Source organism: Silurus meridionalis, chromosome 9 (assembly GCF_014805685.1).
Source record: "Silurus meridionalis isolate SWU-2019-XX chromosome 9, ASM1480568v1, whole genome shotgun sequence".
Lineage (NCBI taxonomy): Eukaryota > Metazoa > Chordata > Actinopteri > Siluriformes > Siluridae > Silurus > Silurus meridionalis.
Window position 1 is genome coordinate 11,807,676 of NC_060892.1, and position 19,121 is coordinate 11,826,796.

A 19,121-nucleotide genomic window follows, 5' to 3' on the forward strand; every position below is an offset into this window, starting at 1 on the left:
CAAGTTAAGGCGAGTGGCTATTTTCTTGTAGCCATTGCCTGACTTATGAAGGTCGACACACATCTGCCTTACTTGAATGGTGTGTTCTCTTGTCTTTGCCATGTTGACAAATGGGTAAGAGAATTAGGCCTCTGTGTCACGTCATATTTATACCCCAGGAAACAGGAAATCATGAATTACTAATTAAAAGTCCCTAGATACCCTGACCAACCTTAGCAACTACAGAAAATATATATAAAAAAAAACAATTACATTTTCAGAGGAATTGTTAGGGGTGCCAATAATTGTGGGACACATGATTTCAAGTTTTTTTTTTCTAAATGTATGATTTTTTACCACCAAAGTTATGTACTTAAATGAAAGGTTGGATTTTTCTTTTTTGCATTTGGGTTCTATGTTGTTTAAATAAAAAAGGAGAATTTTTAGAAGTCCACGACCACATCTTAAACAGGGGTGCCAATAATTGTGGAGGGCACTGTATATGTATGTATATATATATATATATATATATATATATATATATATATATATATATATATATATATATATGCGCATGGTTTATTTATATTATATATTTAACTATTTTGATTTATGTGTTCGTGTGCACACAGTATAAATCTTAGTAAATGTTATTTTATTATTTATTTATTTCTTGACTTCATATTTATTGCATGTTTTTATTGCATTATTTCAAGGCCTGTTACTTTCAGTGGTTGTCTCTCTACTTTGACCTCTCTTTATTTTACAGGGATTCTTTTTCCTACGATCAGCAGTTCAACATCTTAATGCGCTTTATTGTTGATCAGACACAAACTCCAAATCTTAAGGTTGGTAGACCTAATCAGAGTCTTAATGTTTAAAGCCGATGTAAAGCTTTTGACAGACACACACTTGTCAACATAACACAATCATTGCTTTGCTTTGTGTTATACCCAAGATTACCCTTAAGCCATGGTCACACTGCGCTTTTCACTCCATTGACTCCCATTCAGTTCATGCAAAATGTGGAAACGCACGCAGAGTACAACAAAGTTTCTCATGTTGCTGCACCTCAAAGTTTATGATTTGTGGACTCTGAGCTGCGAATTAATATCACATTAAGTCAAAGCTTGATCTCTTTAAAAAAATATGAGCTGAAGAAACACTGATTATAATGGTGTCGCAGGGTGCCATTTGATACAACACATTTTAATATTGTCATATCTGGTTGCCACTCATTTTTATCACAGGCATTTGAAAAAGCATTGATGTGCAGTGTGATCAAGGGCAGGTGAGGTGCTGGATGGACAGTGCTAGATATACACATATATGAACCTTAAAGAGATTATAGCTTTGTTTGATTAGGCAACCTTATTTTAACTATTTATTGTTAAATTCTTTATGCACACAGAGCATATTTGAGTCATGTTTTATTCCCTGGTGTTTGTATGTTTTTGGTGCGGCATGTGAATAGGATCTAAGCCCGATTTCCTTTATTATTTGGTGGAAAGATGGGAGGAATCAAGGAAGAACTCGTTAAATTTAAAATCAAAATTTAAAATACAGTTTAGATATTTATACATATACATATATACACTCAATTAACAGATGAAAATGTATATTGCATAGTCTTACCTTTTTTTACAAATAAAATGTGTATGCCTATCCTTCTAGACAAAGAAGCTTGTTACTTTTGTGTGGTAGTAGGAAGGTAGGAGTAAACTATTTCCTTTCCACTGACTGTGAAATTTGATTAGTGCTAGCTAACAGAAGAAAGAATGGGAGCGTGATCAGTATTTGGGTTCTCACACGCCCTCATCATTGTGACAGGAGTAATGGCTGCCTCTCATACTTTCTAATTGCAGGTTTATAGTGGCAACAATCCTAAATATCTTTTACATGAATCTTTTACAATAATCCCCTGCTTTACCGCAGTTTGAATCTCGCGGCCGTGGTTTATCACGGAATTGCATTTGTCACATACTAACTAATTAATTTGGCAGTTTTTTCCGGTCTCTTGCGGATAGCACGATAGACCAAAAAACTTATATGGAATTATAGGGGTTTTTGAAGTTTGAAGTTAAAATAATTAAATGTATTCATAAAAATATAATTATTAATTATAAAATGAAGTAAAAGGTTAATATAGTACAGTACTGTATACATAAAATAGCATTTTTGGTGTGGCGTCCGTTTATCGCCGTTTTTCATTTACCACAGGCGGTTTTGGAACGTAACCACTGCGAAAAAAGAGGAATTACTGTATGTGAAATAAGTGACCTAGACTATGAAAGGCAATGACATGGAAATTAGAAGTTTGCAAAACAGCATATTGGTGAAACTCACACAAACAGTCACAGGTACACACTAATTCCCCACAGTTAGTTCAGTTTTACTGGGGTTGCTCATCTGGAAAAAAATTTGAAGAATAACAGATTACTGATTTATATCCGCAAACTGATTTATCCACAAACATCCTCCCTAAATTTCAGTTTGTTGTCTCTGTTGTGTAGGTGAAGGTGGCCATTCTGAAGTATATCGAGTCTCTGGCCAGGCAAATGGATCCCACCGATTTTGTAAACTCCAGTGAGACGCGACTAGCCGTCTCCCGCATCATCACCTGGACAACGGAGCCGAAAAGCTCGGATGTCAGAAAAGTGAGGGTTTTTCCTTCATCTCTCAGAAAACACTCTTCTATTTTTTTTGAAGGCTGACCACGAAAGCTTTTGTGAGCCACCACAATTGCCCAGTTGTAATTACACACTGTAATTCAGTTGTAAATAGAGTACTGTATAGTCTACACAAAGACATTGATTAAAGATTTAGCAGCAGAGTAAGCTTTTAATAAAATACCTTGGAACCACTGCATATACAACTTACAGTGAGGAAAGTAAGTATTTGAACACCCTGCTATTTTGCAAGTTCTCCCACTTAGAAATCATGGAGGGGTCTGAAATTGTCATCGTAGGTGCATGTCCACTGTGAGAGACATAATCTAAAAAAAAAAATCCAGAAATCACAATGTATGATTTTTTAACTATTTATTTGTATGATACAGCTGCAAATAAGTATTTGAACACCTGAGAAAGTCAATGTTAATATTTGGTACAGTAGACTTTGTTTGCAATTACAGAGGTCAAACGTTTCCTGTAGTTTTTCACCAGGTTTGCACACACTGCAGGAGGGATTTTGGCCCACTCCTCCACACAGATCTTCTTCTCTAGATCAGTCAGGTTTCTGGCCTGTCGCTGAGAAACACGGAGTTTGAGCTCAATCCAAAGATTCTCTATTGGGTTTAGGTCTGGAGACTGGCTAGGCCACGCCAGAACCTTGATATGCTTCTTACAGAGCCACTCCTTGGTTATCCTGGCTGTGTGCTTCGGGTCATTGACATGTTGGAAGACCCAGCCTCGACCCATCTTCAATGCTTTAACAGAGGGAAGGAGGTTGTTCCCCAAAATCTGGCAATACATGGCCCCGGTCATCCTCTCCTTAATACAGTGCAGTCGCCCTGTCCCATGTGCAGAAAAACACCCTCAAAGCATGATGCTACCACTTCCATGCTTCACAGTAGGGATGGTGTTCTTGGGATGGTACTCATCATTCTTCTTCCTCCAAACACGTTTAGTGGAATTATGACCCAAAAGTTCTATTTTGGTCTCATCTGACCACATGACTTTCTCCCATGACTCCTCTGGATCATCCAAATGGTCATTGGCAAACTTAAAACGTGCCTGGACATGTGCTGGTTTAAGTAGGGGAACCTTCTGTGCCATGCATAATTTCAAACCATGACGTCTTAGTGTATCACCAACAGTAACCTTGGAAACAGTGGTCCCAGCTCTTTTCAGGTCATTGACCAGCTCCTCCCGTGTAGTTCTGGCCTGATTTCTCACCTTCCTTAGGATCATTGAGATCCCACGAGGTGAGACCTTGCATGGAGCCCCAGTCTGAGGGAGATTGACAGTCATGTTTAGCTTCTTCCATTTTCTAAAGATTGCTCCAACAGTGGACCTTTTTTTACCAAGCTGCTTGGCAATTTCCCCGTAGACCTTTCCAGCCTTGTGGAGGTGTACAATTTTGTCTCTAGTGTCTTTGGACAGCTCTTTGGTCTTGGCCATGTTAGTAGTTGGATTCTTACTGATTGTATGGGGTGGACAGGTGTCTTTATGCAGCTAACGACCTCAAACAGGTGCATCTAATTTAGGATAATAAATGTAGTGGAGGTGGACATTTTAAAGGCAGACTAACAGGTCTTTGAGGGTCAGAATTCTAGCTGATAGACAGGTGTTCAAATACTTATTTGCAGCTGTATCATACAAATAAATAGTTTAAAAATCATATATTGTGATTTCTGGATTTTTTTTTTTTATTATGTCTCTCACAGTGGAAATACTTATTTTCCTCACTGTATGTGGCAGCGGGTGCATGGACAAGCACCATTACGGGCGCGTGGACAAGAGCTGATCGCGAGTTGAATGAGAAGCATATGCTTCTATGTTTGCCTGCTGTGCAAAATGGCAGTCAACACAGCATGTAGCCTAAAACACCCTAACACAGTAGGCTGGGGTTGGTCTTTTAATTCCAGGTAATAATATCTAAAAGAAAAATATTTCAAGGCATTCATTTGAAAAGAGGAATAGTTTCAAAATGTAATTTATTTGCATTATCAACAGTTTCATGTTACATATTAAGCATCGGTCAGAACAATATTTGCCTGATTATATTCATTTGGTTGGCAATTATTGTACAGCAAAGAAGTAATTTCCACAATTGAAAATCTCTATTTTAGGCCAATAACTAGTGCAATAAATAGTGATTGTGGGTTTAAACAATGGGATGAAGATGTGATGAGTTGCACCTATGTCATATTACCACCAGTGTGTGTGTATGTGCATGCGTGTGTGTCTGTGTGTGTTTGTATGTGTTGCACGTGCCACCAGGTAAATCACTCTCACTCCCCCTTTGCTGGTTATAGCAGTCACTGAAAGTTAAAACAAACACAAAAAAGTAGCTTGGTGGTAAAAAAGACAAAGTTAAGAAATGTCGCACGTTACCAGCCAATTCAACTTGTACCCTTTCCGGTTGCAGCTAACGTTTGACGCCTACACACCCTGAAAATGCCTTAGAATGCTTAGGATTGGACAACTGTGCATCTCACTCGTTGTAAATGTTGATGCTGAAAATGAGAGCAGCATGTAAGCTCATGTCCATCAACAGAATTTTGATGTTTTGCCTACTTCAGCATTTAGGAGGTGTTTTTCAGGCGGATTATGATTCATTACTTTGGGCATATTTCAGAATGTGTTATAGTGATAAACTCTACAAGTCTCACTATAATTACACACTTTTGCTCATCCCTTTTGATGAACAATCTGTGCTGATCGTCATCTACCATTTATGACCTGTTGCTTACCACAGCGCTGTCTCTCAACCCATCAGGGATAATACTGTTCCCTTTCAATTCTTTCAAGTACCAAAGACACTATTGTCACGGCTGTGTCGAAAATGATCCATCATTATACAGAAGATGTTTTGTAACTGTAAAAGAGGTAGAGCCCGAGAGTTGATTTTATTGTTTTTAAAATTGTCCACCCATAGAAAACATTTTAATTACAATTTTCCTTAGATTGTAGTTCATATTATTTAGCGGTATAACTTTGTTGATGGGTTGTAATGTTCAGTCCATCATAAAAATGTAATTATCCTGACTGTGAGTGCCATGGCCATGTGCTGTCGGGCCATTGGTGGTCCACTGGAAGTCCAGAGGGATTCTAAATGAGATAATCATGCTTACAAAGTGACCTATGACAGTTAAATATACAGTGAGTATTAGTGCAAGGTATGTGCACCCAGCTGTTCTTACTGTGTGTGTGTCTGTGCGTGTGTGTGTGTGTATGTGTCAGACCCTGCACAGCTGGGTAAGTGAGGAGCTGGCAGGCAGGCTAAGCTCACTCACTTCCCTCCCCGTGGAGGGCAATCTGGAGGAAAGATGTAAGCAGGTAGTCAAAGTTTCACTTTCAACCTGCATGACCGGTGCATAAACCACATATGGCTCGTACTCTCTCTCTAAAGCTGCTCTTCTGGATAACCTTCAACTCTTATTTGTGACTCTTAATATTGCTACTGAGGGAAAAAGGCATAAAAATCAGTATTCTTTCCTAAATATATATCTGCAGATGTGGAATTCTTACTCTGCCATCCTGAGAACCTGTTACTATCTGACCTTTCTGATGCTTTGGGCTTGAATGATGCACTCGTGCATGCCTGAAAATGCAGACTCTAACAATTTTTTTTTTTATCTTCAATGTTGTTAACATCTCCTTCACTTCCTTTAATTGCTGTAGTTATATATGTTTTAGGATCTGTGAAAATCTGCAGGACAGATAAATAAATTCACTAGAAATAAAACGTGAAGTGGCCTGCAGTTAAATTATGTGGTGGTGTGATGCGTGATTATTATTATTATTATTAATAATAATAATAATAACGATGATGATGATGATGATGAGGTTGAAAATAATAATAAATAATGTAGATGAGATGTTTCTATTGACTATAATCATACAAGAATGAATATAAACTGTGGATTTGAAGTAAAGCTTCTTTGAAAGATTGGGATTACAATAGAGTGGCTCAGATTACCATTCTGAGAATATAGTAAAAGGCTTAATATTTCACTTTATGTTGGTTTTTAATCAAACTTCTTTTCAGTATGTATGTTGTTGGTTTACGTATCATGATGTAAGGTCAGCTATATAATTATGCAGCTGTGGAACAACTCCTCTTCCTTGTATGGCTCACGCCCCTCTTGGTTTTCTTATAACTGTATATTGTGTTTGTATTGCAGGCTGCACAGGTGGTGCTGATCTCCCTATTCGAACTAAACACACCAGAGTTCACTATGCTGCTGGGAGCGCTGCCTAAAACCTTCCAGGACGGCGCCACCAAACTCCTGCATAATCACCTAAAGAACTCCAGCAATACTGCAGCCACGGTACACCAATATTCTCACCTACTCTTAAGTGCTATAAAAAATGGAATTAAAACATTCACAGTACTTGATACTGAAACTAATTATAGAAGAACGTGCAGAATACATAGAATTTAAAACCATTTACAGATTTATGGACTTCTAAAAACAAATATACAACTTGTTGTTCACACACATTCCATTTCTCTATTTTCTTTACATTCAAGAGTTCACCGAGCAACACAGTGAGCCGCACACATCCAAGACTCTCTGGTTCCCGCACCAGCCCCTTGACGTCTCCTACGAACTGCTCTCATGGAGGACTCTCACCCAGGTACTACCACTCTGTTTAAAAAGCCCTACAGAACATTGTGAAAGTATGTTGGCAAGACCACTTTTGTGGCTTTTTACCAAAGATGAGTCACACAGCTTCTATCTAAAATCTATAAATTCTCCAACAGTTTGCATGCATTTTTATGTAGCTAAGCCCCTGTGCTACACATGCTACAGATTCCCATTTCATTTACAGAGAATTAAGAGGTTATGCACTGTAGGAACCTATAGTGCCTTGAACAAGTATTTACCCTCTTGAGCTTTTCTATATTTTGTAGTGTTACAACCTGGTATAAAAAGGACCGGGACTGTATGTCTTTACATCTGTTAAAAATGGAAAGAATATGGCAACTCTGATGTTAGTGAGCTGATTGTAGCCAACTTGAGGAGTGAACTAGTCAAAGAAGCATCCAAGTGGCCAGTGATGACTGTTCACATGATGCTACCACCAGTGTGCTTCTCTATACAGATGACATTATCAGAATAATGGGTTTCCACACGCTAGAGAATCACATCCCCTAATGCCTATATTATGGCTAATTATTTTGTAGACATTAAAGTCTACATGAGTCTATTTTAGTTCCAGGTTTTAACAAAAATTGTTGGAAAAGTTTAAGTCGGCAAATGTTTATGCCTCTGTACATGATTAAAAAAATCCAATATCTGCTGCTGTTAAAGAGTACTACTCCTGTTATACTAACCAGCAAGTTGACCTTCTAACACGCAAGCCTGTTTTCCTCTGCTTTTCCTTCCCTTTCTTGTCTTTCTCTTTGTTTTTCGTTCTCCCTGCATCATCCCTTGTTCCTGACTCAGTCGTATATGGGGCTGGAGTTCGAACGGTCTATCTAAGGCCCCGTGTCCCTTCACCCCCCCTCCCTCTGGCCCTGGCACCCCCCCTCTCCGCCCTGGGCGCCAGGCCCCCTCGCCCAGGTAACGGTCTTCCACTTGGGGGTCACAGTGTGGGGTCAAAGGTCATGGGGTGTCACGTTGCCATTAAGAAACAGGCTGGTGTTCATTACCTTTTAGCTTGCATTGCATTTATTACGAGTTCTTTTATGAGGAATGTTTTAAAATGACTAGTAGGTGTCCTAACCTTTTTGGTTTTCTTCACATCTCATTCTTCACATTATGGTTCTCTAAATATCAAATCAGTCCCCATCACTCTACACTGGTTGCCTGACTATTTCAAATCTATCCGCTTTACTCCTTTTATTTGTGTTTCTGTTTTTCTGTCATTCTGCTTTATTCTGCATCGATGGCTTCCTTCAGGGAGCTGTTGACAAGATTACCAAACCACATAAAACAAAATTTTCAGCATGTTGTCTAATGTTCAAAGAGCCTGTCCACAAGGGGATTCCACAATGTGAGCTAAATCTATTCAGACAGTCTCACATGCACATGGTTTCATTAAACTGCACATTTCTAGTCACACTTAATTAGTCTGATAGAGCTGACAGACATTGCTAAAACTATATACAGCATTGAGATATTTACAATTTTGAATGAGAATGTTGTTTAAATACATATGTTAAGAAATAGTTACTGAAAAAGTTGTTTATTGTTTTAAGTTTAATGTTACTTTTACATCCTTAAAGCATCACATTGTCTTGTTTTTTATTTGTGACTAGTAGATATCATTTATAGTCGAACTTAATAGTAAAGTTGGCTTTGAGATACAATAGAAAACAGGAAAAACATTCAGTATACATTAAATCTTTCCACACTACTGTTTAGCAAGCTCAGTGTAATCTTTTTAGTCTTATAGATTTGAGAGACTCGCAGCTGCTCGTTTTTTATGGCTGAACATGATGCCTTATTTATGCTTAAGGGATTTACATTGACATGAAGATATATACGTGTTTAAACTGGTGTAACTACAGTACTGTTACGTTTCAGGTTATCCTGTTGTCATTCCGTATGTTTTAGGCTTAAACCAGCATTAAAACAATGTCCCAGCATAGTATATTCTTTGGAGTAGGATAGTCTGGATTATTCTCAGATGATTCTTAATGATTATAACACATGGTATTAAAAAGTCTGACAGGAGCTTAAACATTGTGTGTGGGGGTGGTTGTGGGTCCGAGGGGTTTCAGGATTCTTTTATTTGCTTTACTTTGCTAATTGTTACTTTAAATTAAAGTAAAATTGGTTATGGTGTGTGTGTGTGTGTGTGTCTGTGTGTTATGTGTGCAGCATGCTGGAATACGACACAGAGAACATGAACTCAGAGGAGATCTACAGCTCTCTGAGAGGAGTCACTGAAGCCATTCAGAGCTTTAGCTTCCGCAGCCAGGAGGACAGCTATGAGCCAATCAAACGTGACACCAAGAAAGATGATGCTGTGAGTTTGACTTCACTCTGAAGGGAACAAATTTGGCTTAATTCTTTATTGGCAATTCACACAACATTTTATCTCTCCAGATGTGCTTCGATTACAACATTAATTTCCCTAAATAATTTTAAGAAAAAACATCTTACTGTTGTTGACTCTTGACCTTGACATCACTGTCAATATATTATAAATAAATGCAGTGCAGGGAATTTTATTCTCATTGCATATCCAAGCTTAAGAGAGTTAATGGGCTCAACAGTGGCCAGAGCTTGACCTTACGATCACTACCCCAAAACCTTAACTACTGAGCTAGCTCTCATGCAGGGCACATTCTTTGGATTGGAACGAAATATTTTTTAACCAAAAATTTTAAGATATAAAAATCAATTAAAAAATGGAGGGGATGTGAAGGCTGAGTGCTTTTGACTTAAGTGCCCATATTTGCAATTCAACTGAATTTCAGGTCTGAAACCAATTTTTTTCTGGTAGTTTCCAACATCCATACATGTACAAATTAAGTGCCATCTTTTCTGTTTAATAACATCTATGAAACTAATATAATATAAAAAATAGATTACTATCAAAAGGTTACCATGTGTCTTTTTTTGTGTTATACACAGAGTGCAGTAGCATCCTCAGCTGCAGACACCCGGCTATGTACAGACGTGGTGGAGGGAGGCCGAATGGCTCTCGATAACAAGACCTCTTTACTGAACACACCATCTCCTCGCTCATTCCTGGGGCCAAGGACACGCGAGTACAACCCCTACAACTACACCGACTCCACCAGCACTTATGATAAAGCTGCTTTGAAGGAGGCAGTGTTTGACGATGATGCGGAACAGCTCCGTGATGGTAATGCCTTTTTTGTGTGTGTGTGTGTGTGTATATATATATATATATATATATATATATATATATATATATATATATATATATATATATATATATATAGCATGCAGTATTTTCTGTTCTCTAACACAATGAAGAATTTGCTCTAGGTCGTCGTCAAGAGTTTGGTGAAAACAAAATCTTGGCTCCCAAAAGTTACTCTGCAGGTAAAAAAAAAAAAGTATTTATTTATTTATTAATTTTGTAATTTTGCTATGTTAAACAGGCACATGAGGTGTTAAATAAGCACACAAGTTCTCAGAGAGTAGTCTCATGTATTTTCCTTTTTTTCTGTCACCCAGGCCCGGCACAGCATTTGGAGCTAGTTGGTGACCTCCTGAAAGAGCTGTCTAATCACAGTGATCGTGTGGACGAGAGGCGAGCTGCCCTGTTAGAGCTTTTGAAGGTGACCCGTGACGACAGTGTAGCCGTATGGGAGGAACATTTTAAAACCATGCTGCTTCTGCTCCTTGAGACACTGGGGGACAAAGATGTAAGTGATCTGCTTTACAGCCCTATGTGCTTGTCAGTATATTCCACTCACATACAGGCTGCAGAAAGAGTAATGAATAAGCAAGACTGTGTCCTGCTTATTTACTTTGCTTAGACGTGTCATATTTTAACGTCAAAGTATGTTTGTATGAGGTGTCACTCAGATATATGCCAAAAGGTTTTGTTTTTTTATATAAGTCATGACTGATGCAACTGGGAACTTCAGCCCCCCCCTTTTTTTTTAGTTCAAAGATGCACTAATACAGCATTAAGGTAACTATATAAGAGATTATCCATAGAAAATAAAATCTAGGTAACATAATGTAATGATGTATGTATGATATTCAGTTAAGCTTCAGTGATGTGTCAAATCTTACACTACAAAGTATTTTAATAGTAATGATAGAAATAAACAGAAACACTTTAACACCAAATTACCAGTCAAGTCAAACAATTGGAGCAACAGATCATAGTGTACAATATCAGTGTGGAACCAATAATTATTGAATCATTAGTATTACCCCTTTAAACAGTCTCTGGTAGTGCACTAAGGCTTTTAATTCCCAAGTAGGAGTGTGGATATCCATACCTAATGGTAGTTTTTTGCTGTTTTCTTGTTCAGCATACCATCCGGGCACTGGCTCTGCGTGTTCTAAAAGAGATCCTGCGAAGTCAACCAGCACGCTTCAGGAACTATGCAGAACTGACCATTATGAAAACGCTGGAGGCACACAAAGACTCTCACAAAGAGGTCAGACACAAGTAGGGGGCAAAAAACTCATCTTTGCTGCAGAAGACTGCATATTGGTAAAGAGTGAAAAATACCGATGGGTCTGATGATGGCAATATTCATACCCAAAATATATTGTCCACTGTAAACAGGGAACAGATGTTTCCCTCTTCCAAAGTTCTTGGATGGAAACTTCCTTACAGTCACTCTTCTTATATGTGCAGTATTTGATAATTTTTTTTCAATAATGTTAACATTTGCTCAGCAAATGCTGCAGTTGAGGGGGTAAGTGCCTTCCTCAAAGACCAAAAAACTTAGTGGCTAGTCCTGGGATTTGACGCCCAACTTTCAGCACAAAACATACTTATGACCACCAAGTTATAACAGTGGTTATCATTTAATGACGCTTGTGCTGCTTTAGCCAAAGCAGTAGAAATACATTTCCTTTTAACATCACACTTGGTTTTTTTCTGGCATCAAGGTGGTACGTGCTGCAGAGGAGGCTGCCTCTACCTTGGCTTCCTCCATCCACCCAGAGCAGTGCATAAAGGTGCTGTGTCCAATCGTACAGACTTCAGACTACCCCATCGACCTGGCCGCAATTAAAATGCAGACCAAGGTCATTGAGCGCATTCCAGAGGAGTCTCTTTATCAGCTGCTGCCTGACATCATCCCTGGCCTACTACAGGTGCGCATGCACACACTCAAACATACACACCAAGATCAACACAGTCACTAAAATACAATACACACTTTCTAAAAAACACATGCTACACAGTTTAAAAAAAAACACAGATACACAACGATTTAACTACAAATTGAAGTTACACACAGCCATTAACACACATTCATTTCAAGTCAATGCATCTCTGTTTAAGGGTTATGATAACACTGAGAGCAGCGTGCGGAAAGCCAGTGTCTTCTGCCTTGTTGCAATTTATTCTGTGATTGGAGAAGGGTTGAAGCCTCATCTTGCCCAACTGACAGGCAGCAAGGTAAATCTGAAGACATAGTGTGTATTTGTGTATGTGTATGTGTCTGATGGTTTCATACCAATAATGTTTTAGTTATTCATGATTACATATAATACTAAAAGTGAACTGTAATGTTACAGGTGAGTACTTGGAAAAATCAGAACAGAAATTAAACAATGCATGATAAAATGCATAGAGTTAGGAAATCATAACTTCAGTTTAATATACTTAAGCTTCACAATTCACAAAGATAAACAACTGTATCAAGAGCTAGTTTATAAGCTGTTAATAATTAGGAGAGAAGCTGTATTATCAATTAAAAAATGTGTGACTATTAATGCAGCATTGGACGCTGATGCACAGATAGACTGATCCCCCTGAGAAAATTTAGGCGCCACAGCATTCGTTATTAAATGCACAAATAAATCAGCAATTATGAAATTAGCCCTTATATTTTATGCCTGCATTGTTTTTACTATCATGGCCAATCTTTAATACTGTCTTCATCTTGTCCTCTGGCAGATGAAACTGCTGAACCTCTACATCAAACGAGCCCAAAATACCAACAGCAACAGCAGCAGCTCCTCTGACATCTCCTCCCACAGCTAATCCAATCAAATTCTAAACCAATCATAACCTCATGCCCAGTCCAATCTTACTGAAATGTGTCAGGTCTCATCAGAACAGCCCAACCCACATTCTGAGGTCTTCCTGTAATAAAATTACAATGGTTTTTATTTGAATCCCTCATAAAACCCAAATCTGCAGTAAAATTATATGTCAAGACGTGCATTCGGAAATGTGACGTTGCTTTTTCCGGTTTGGGTCCATGTTCCAGTATGCATTATAATATAGGGGTCCCTTGTATTACCGTACTCCTGAATGTGTGTGTAATGTATCAGGCATTAACGAGAGCAGTTGTGCCTCAGTCCAGTGGTCCTGTTTGTCTTTATTTTCTTATAGGCTGATCTATTTCTATTGAAGGAATATGCTTGCATTTTTTAACTTAATCTCTCCACATCTACAGATATATATAATGACTACAGACAATTTTGGAAAATACTGAAAAAAGAAAAGAAACCCAACGGAAAGATTTGTAGCCTAAAATGTATGTCTAGGGGCAATTGTTTTTCTTTGCAGACAAATGTTAAGAGCACTTTTGTGAATTTTTAAATCAAAAGCATTTAAGCTCAAATCTGCACAATTGAGCCTGTTAGAAACAGGACTAGCTTTTGTGAGGGAAATATTTATTGTTCGGTATGTGACGTCTCTTTAACTCTAGGAAAACATCAAAGTGGGCTGGTTTTCACCTGATGGCACAAAATTGTATGTGAAGTATCTAAAGTATCTTATGGATTTTTACTGTTGCTGCAGTGTTAAAACCTAGTGTAACACTACCTTTTATTTTTGTACTATTCTAACCTGTTCATTGCTACAGCCTATACTGGTTAGAATTCTTGTTTTATTGCCTTGTACTTTAAACATTAATTTACGGCGACAACAATTGCCCTTAGACTCCTGTTAAAAGTGTAACTTTTTTCAGTAAAGAAAACTTTGGAGCCTGGACCGCCACTAAGAAATGGTTTCCTTATACAACTACTGTATGGGGAAACTTTTGTGCTTGGACCCCTACCAAGATTACACATACATGAACTACAGATTTGGTGTACAGAGATTAGATTGAAAAATTCTGGAGTATTACTTTAAGCCTTTTTTTTTTCAAACATCAGTGCCGTTTTAAAACTTTTATTTATTTATTTATTTTTTACTTTTTTTTATTTGCTGTAGCTGGTGGCAGTTTAAAATCAATTTTATGACAAAATTCCAGTAACGACATTTATGATTGGCTGATCAGCTACTGCATTATTGTTAGCTTGTGAAAAAGACCTTTTAGTAAACATAAGGCATAGCTAATATGTTATTCCTATGTAGGGTTAGTAATAGATATCTTTATCTCTGCTGCCTCAAATGTCTGGAAAATTCTGTTGCATGTCAATCATTTGGACAGACAAAATAAACTCTCCTTTGGGGGATCATTTAATGCTAAAAATATGCAAAAACACAGATTGTATTTGTACAGTAATTGTCAATTTTGTCCATTAAGAAGGAAAAAACAGATGAAGGATGAAAGTACACCTGGTTCATTCTTAAGAAAAAACTATGGACTGAGCATATCCTGTTATATTTGCTTGACGATCATTTGGCTTGTTTAGTACCTTAAGAAAGACTGTTTAGAATAATATAGAAATTAGATTTCCTTTATATTTGATTTTAAAGATCAAGTACATGTATTTAAATAGACTGTGGATATCAGATGTGCTCAATTTGAAGCGAACTTCTTTATCAGTGAACTTTGCTCTTAATGATATTCAGAGACCCAAAGGAGACTTTCACCTAAAACTGAGTTTAAAATGCATTCAGCCTTTTTTTATCAGGTTCAAATACTGCAGTGAATTGACAATTCTGCTCCAATACTACACAGTATATTTAGTGCAAAATCTAATTTTTTTTTTTTAGAGCAATAATTCTAAATTGATCCAAATTGGATTTACTTTTAACCAAACCACTTATCCAATTTTATGGTTGTGGGAAAGTTTTGTGCCTGTATGGCCTTTTAAAGTTCTTCCTTACACAAAGCTGCGTTATAATAGAACCCTGGCTCTTTAGTTATTACACTTTGCGCTCTTGAATGCTGAATGTTGGTATGTCTGCTGGCTTGTTACCCATTAGGCAATGTTCATAAGGTGTTTTCAGAGTCAAAAAAGGTCTCAGTTGAACGGTTAGAGAATAAAGACGTCTCCTTAGCAGGAAACTCTTTAAAAAAACTATTTGCCCAGGATGTTTGTGTATTTTGTCTTTATGTCACTGTGAAACCAGATAAAAAAGCCCTTTAGGTTCAATCCTGGTTAGCATAATGTCTTGAATTCAATATATTTAAAAGGAAATAGCTGTCTATAGCATTGGTTGGGTCCAGGGACCCCAAGGGGGTTGTGATTTATTCATTTTGTTATAGTGGTGAAAATCTCAGTTCACTTTTATTCTAATTACTGTATTATTCTTACATTTGTCTAGTTGTTATAAAGCTCTGTGCCTCTTATAAATAATAAAAAACAATCCAGTATATATAAATAATGAACCTATTAATTAAATAAGTTTGGTTATGCTCATAAATCAGTGCTAAGGGATCTCTAGAGTTTATTTTCTAGAAAATATTTTTTGAGAGCCCCTGGTCTAGACCTAACACTACCAGACAGATACTAATCACAGTGTATTAGTATTAAGTCAGAAAACATTAAAACATCACTGCACAGAATAAAATGAAAAAATAAAATAAAAACAGTATCTATGCAAGTGAAAAAAGGCAAACTCATGTAATATGTATAATTATGAGATAGTAAATAAAAAGTAAAATCGTTCTTAATTATTTCTATGGTGTTTATTTCTGTTCTAATCAGTGGATAATTTAGCGTCTTTATGGAAAAAAAAAAACTTTGAAATAAGCAGAATTATCCACTGTTTGTCATTTTCAAGTTAAAGAATAGGCCTAATAACCATCTAAATTACAGAATCTGCCTTTATTCAAGATTTCTTCTTGCTTAGGTGGTATGTGTAGGAAATGTTTGGATGGACCATCCTGAGAAGTTCCTCCTGCATGCACGTAAAAGCATGCGTGTTTTAGCAGTTGCTTTAAGAGAATCTCATATTCTGGATCACAATCTGTTCTGATGTATACACAGTACTGTAATGACGTGTGCAGTATGCAGCATCATACTGTAGCTGACTGAGTAATAATCCTGGCTGTGTGTATACTGTAGATATGTTTACATGGATACTTTGCTACGTCCTCAGGCTTCAGTTACAAATGTCTAGAGGGGCTCAATGCTTTATACGTTCCTTTCCCTTACTATTCACTCTTCACTACTACTAAAGAAAAGTGTGTGTGTGTGTGTGTGTGTGTGTGTGTGTGTGTGTGTGTGTGTGTGTGTGTGTGTGTGTGTGTGTGTATGTGTATGCGTGAGTGTGTAAAGGAAAAGCCAGTGTTTCGATGGACTGTTACAATGGCAGCCAGAACAAAAAAAAGTTTTTTTCAGCTTTTGCTGATGTATTAAAATATTAGCCGCAGCCTATCGCTTTACTGTGCATGCCTTTTGTTTAGCTGCTCTTATTTAATATCCATATCTGTATTTATGTCTTTTATTTTGTGTGTGTTCCAGCAACTGTACATAAAGATCTGTTGTTTTTTTTTGTTAAACTTCCACCTGTGATAGAATCTGTAAACTCCATTTGCTCTAGATAAAGCAAAACCCTCAGTTTTCCACCTCAGTCTCTGTCTCTTTCTTAAAATACTGTATATTTTATGTGTTGCGTTTTGAGCATTGTATGTCAAATTAATTTTATTAAACAAAAAAATAATTGTTTTGGTTTTGAAAATTCTGATTGGAGTCACGTTTGAATCAAGTGTAAATCCTCCAATCATATGCATTATAATAGAATAATTTTAGTGTATTAAGTTTATTAAATCAATAAAACTGTTACATTTAAGCCATCGTTCTATACAATGCCCTAATCTTTGCAGATTATGTTGATCGTATATATTCTTATGCATTGTTCATTTCTGTTGGTGCGCTCAAGTGGTGCTCCCCTTAAGTATATGCCCAGGCTTCTCTACTTCATATTTAAACAAGTCACTCCACTGGTTTAGTTTCCTATAAGAACACAGTAATTCCTACTCCCGAGTGTTTACAGCGGTAGTTTATTATGCATAACTATCATTGCTAAATAGGTGTTTAATTAAAAGTACATTGTGTGGTTTAGGACACAACCTTAAACTGTATTTAAATGTGTGTGAGTAGAGCAAAATAAATAATACAAACAACAGGTGTCTTATTTAGATCAAGATATCTGTAAATTAAAATCATATTTCAGAATGTTTCCTACGTTAATCTAAAGTTATCTAAAATCATTGTTCTTATGCACTTCATACTGCTTTGTTCCATTCTCGATACCTGTCTCTTATTTGATCTGTCATTCACTGTGCCGAGCAGACACGTGCGCCAGCTTGCAGAAGATTTCATCAGGGAAGGTTACATGGAGGAGGAAGAGTTTTAGACCTTCTGATCCTCTGACTGACATCACAGCCTGAGGCAGAATAGAGCTCATAACATCACGTAGCTTCACTAACACTCTCCATTCTCTCCTCTCACTAATGAGCTCCAACAAGCTGTGCGGCACTTTTCTCTAATATAATGTTCTTTTCCACCAAACCAAACATACATACAGTTCAGCCTGTCCAGTCTGGCAAGCCATAGATAACACTATCCAACTGTTTGGAACTGTCTAAATAACGATACATTGAAATCGCTTATTCCAATTAGCCACAGTTCAGACAGAATGGCAGCCATGTTGATTTAGTATTCTTTTCACCTTGAATAAGTCTCCAACTTTCCCTTCTTCCAAAACAACCCCATTAAGACTTCTACCTTCAGTTCTGACTGTGGGTGTGAGACAGTCTGATAGCATGTTCTTCATATTATATATGTTCTTCTGTTAGATACAAACATTTCTAATTTGACTTATCTGTCTACAGTTTCTTCCATTCATCGACTGTCCAATTTTAATGTTTTTGACTTTTATTTTGATTGTTGCAAAAGGAAAAACATGTGTAATATATAACTTATATATATATATATATATATATATATATATATATAAAATAAGATAAAAATGCAGCTCGTCATGTTCCAGAGTCTAGAAACTGCTCCGTCTCATCATTTCCTGACCAATAAGTTTAATATTTCTAAAATATATATATAAAAGTGTAGTTGCATATAGTAATGTGTTTTTGAAGGACAAGAGGACTTTTACCGATTCTCTAAAGCCGTCACCTTTTCCAACAGAAGTGCAGTCAGAGAAGTGTTAATGAAATGTCCTTTCCCGTCCAAAAACCTGAAGCGGCTTGTCAATCAAGCACACTTTTATGATTTCTGATTGGTCATTGGCATTGTAATCATGCAGTTCCTAAACATGACAGCAGGGGAAGTGAGAGAGCTGAGAATGAAGCCAACTGCCACTAGTTAGATCACACTCAGCTTTGACACATACTACAAAATTTACAGTCTACATAAAATATTCAGTTCATAGTAATTATTAATTCAGTGAAGATAATCATAATAGGATGCATATTATCTAAAATTATTGCAAGAAAAAAAAAAAAAAAAAAAAAAATATATATATATATATATATATATATATATATATATATATATGTGTGTGTGTGTGTGTGTAATAAAATATATATATATATATATATATATATATATATATATATATATATATATATATATATATGAAGCATATATGATTTCAGTTGACTGAGAATAAATGCATTCACAGACAACACATATAATTGTGGAATCT

General features: G+C 36.8%; 1 protein-coding gene across 25 annotated transcripts in view; it reads left to right on the forward strand.

Moving 5' to 3' along the window:
• Nucleotides 1-17,020, forward strand: part of LOC124391732 (CLIP-associating protein 1-A-like) — a 68,423-nt gene extending 51,403 nt beyond the window's left edge. For 11 of the 25 annotated variants that reach the window (XM_046858496.1, XM_046858498.1, XM_046858495.1 and 8 more), the window contains 14 exons: nucleotides 749-827; nucleotides 2,493-2,636; nucleotides 5,886-5,981; nucleotides 6,830-6,976; nucleotides 7,180-7,286; nucleotides 8,099-8,215; nucleotides 9,479-9,626; nucleotides 10,238-10,472; nucleotides 10,619-10,675; nucleotides 10,811-11,001; nucleotides 11,623-11,751; nucleotides 12,212-12,418; nucleotides 12,609-12,725; nucleotides 13,227-17,020. In XM_046858496.1, coding sequence (XP_046714452.1) covers nucleotides 749-827; nucleotides 2,493-2,636; nucleotides 5,886-5,981; nucleotides 6,830-6,976; nucleotides 7,180-7,286; nucleotides 8,099-8,215; nucleotides 9,479-9,626; nucleotides 10,238-10,472; nucleotides 10,619-10,675; nucleotides 10,811-11,001; nucleotides 11,623-11,751; nucleotides 12,212-12,418; nucleotides 12,609-12,725; nucleotides 13,227-13,313 — 1,861 coding nt within the window. In that variant the 3' untranslated portion in view covers nucleotides 13,314-17,020. The remainder of the gene's footprint in view (nucleotides 1-748; nucleotides 828-2,492; nucleotides 2,637-5,885; nucleotides 5,982-6,829; nucleotides 6,977-7,179; nucleotides 7,287-8,098; nucleotides 8,216-9,478; nucleotides 9,627-10,237; nucleotides 10,473-10,618; nucleotides 10,676-10,810; nucleotides 11,002-11,622; nucleotides 11,752-12,211; nucleotides 12,419-12,608; nucleotides 12,726-13,226) is intronic. The other 14 variants (XM_046858508.1, XM_046858509.1, XM_046858510.1 and 11 more) reach the window with 3 other exon arrangements.
• The last annotated feature ends 2,101 nt before the right edge of the window (nucleotides 17,021-19,121 follow it).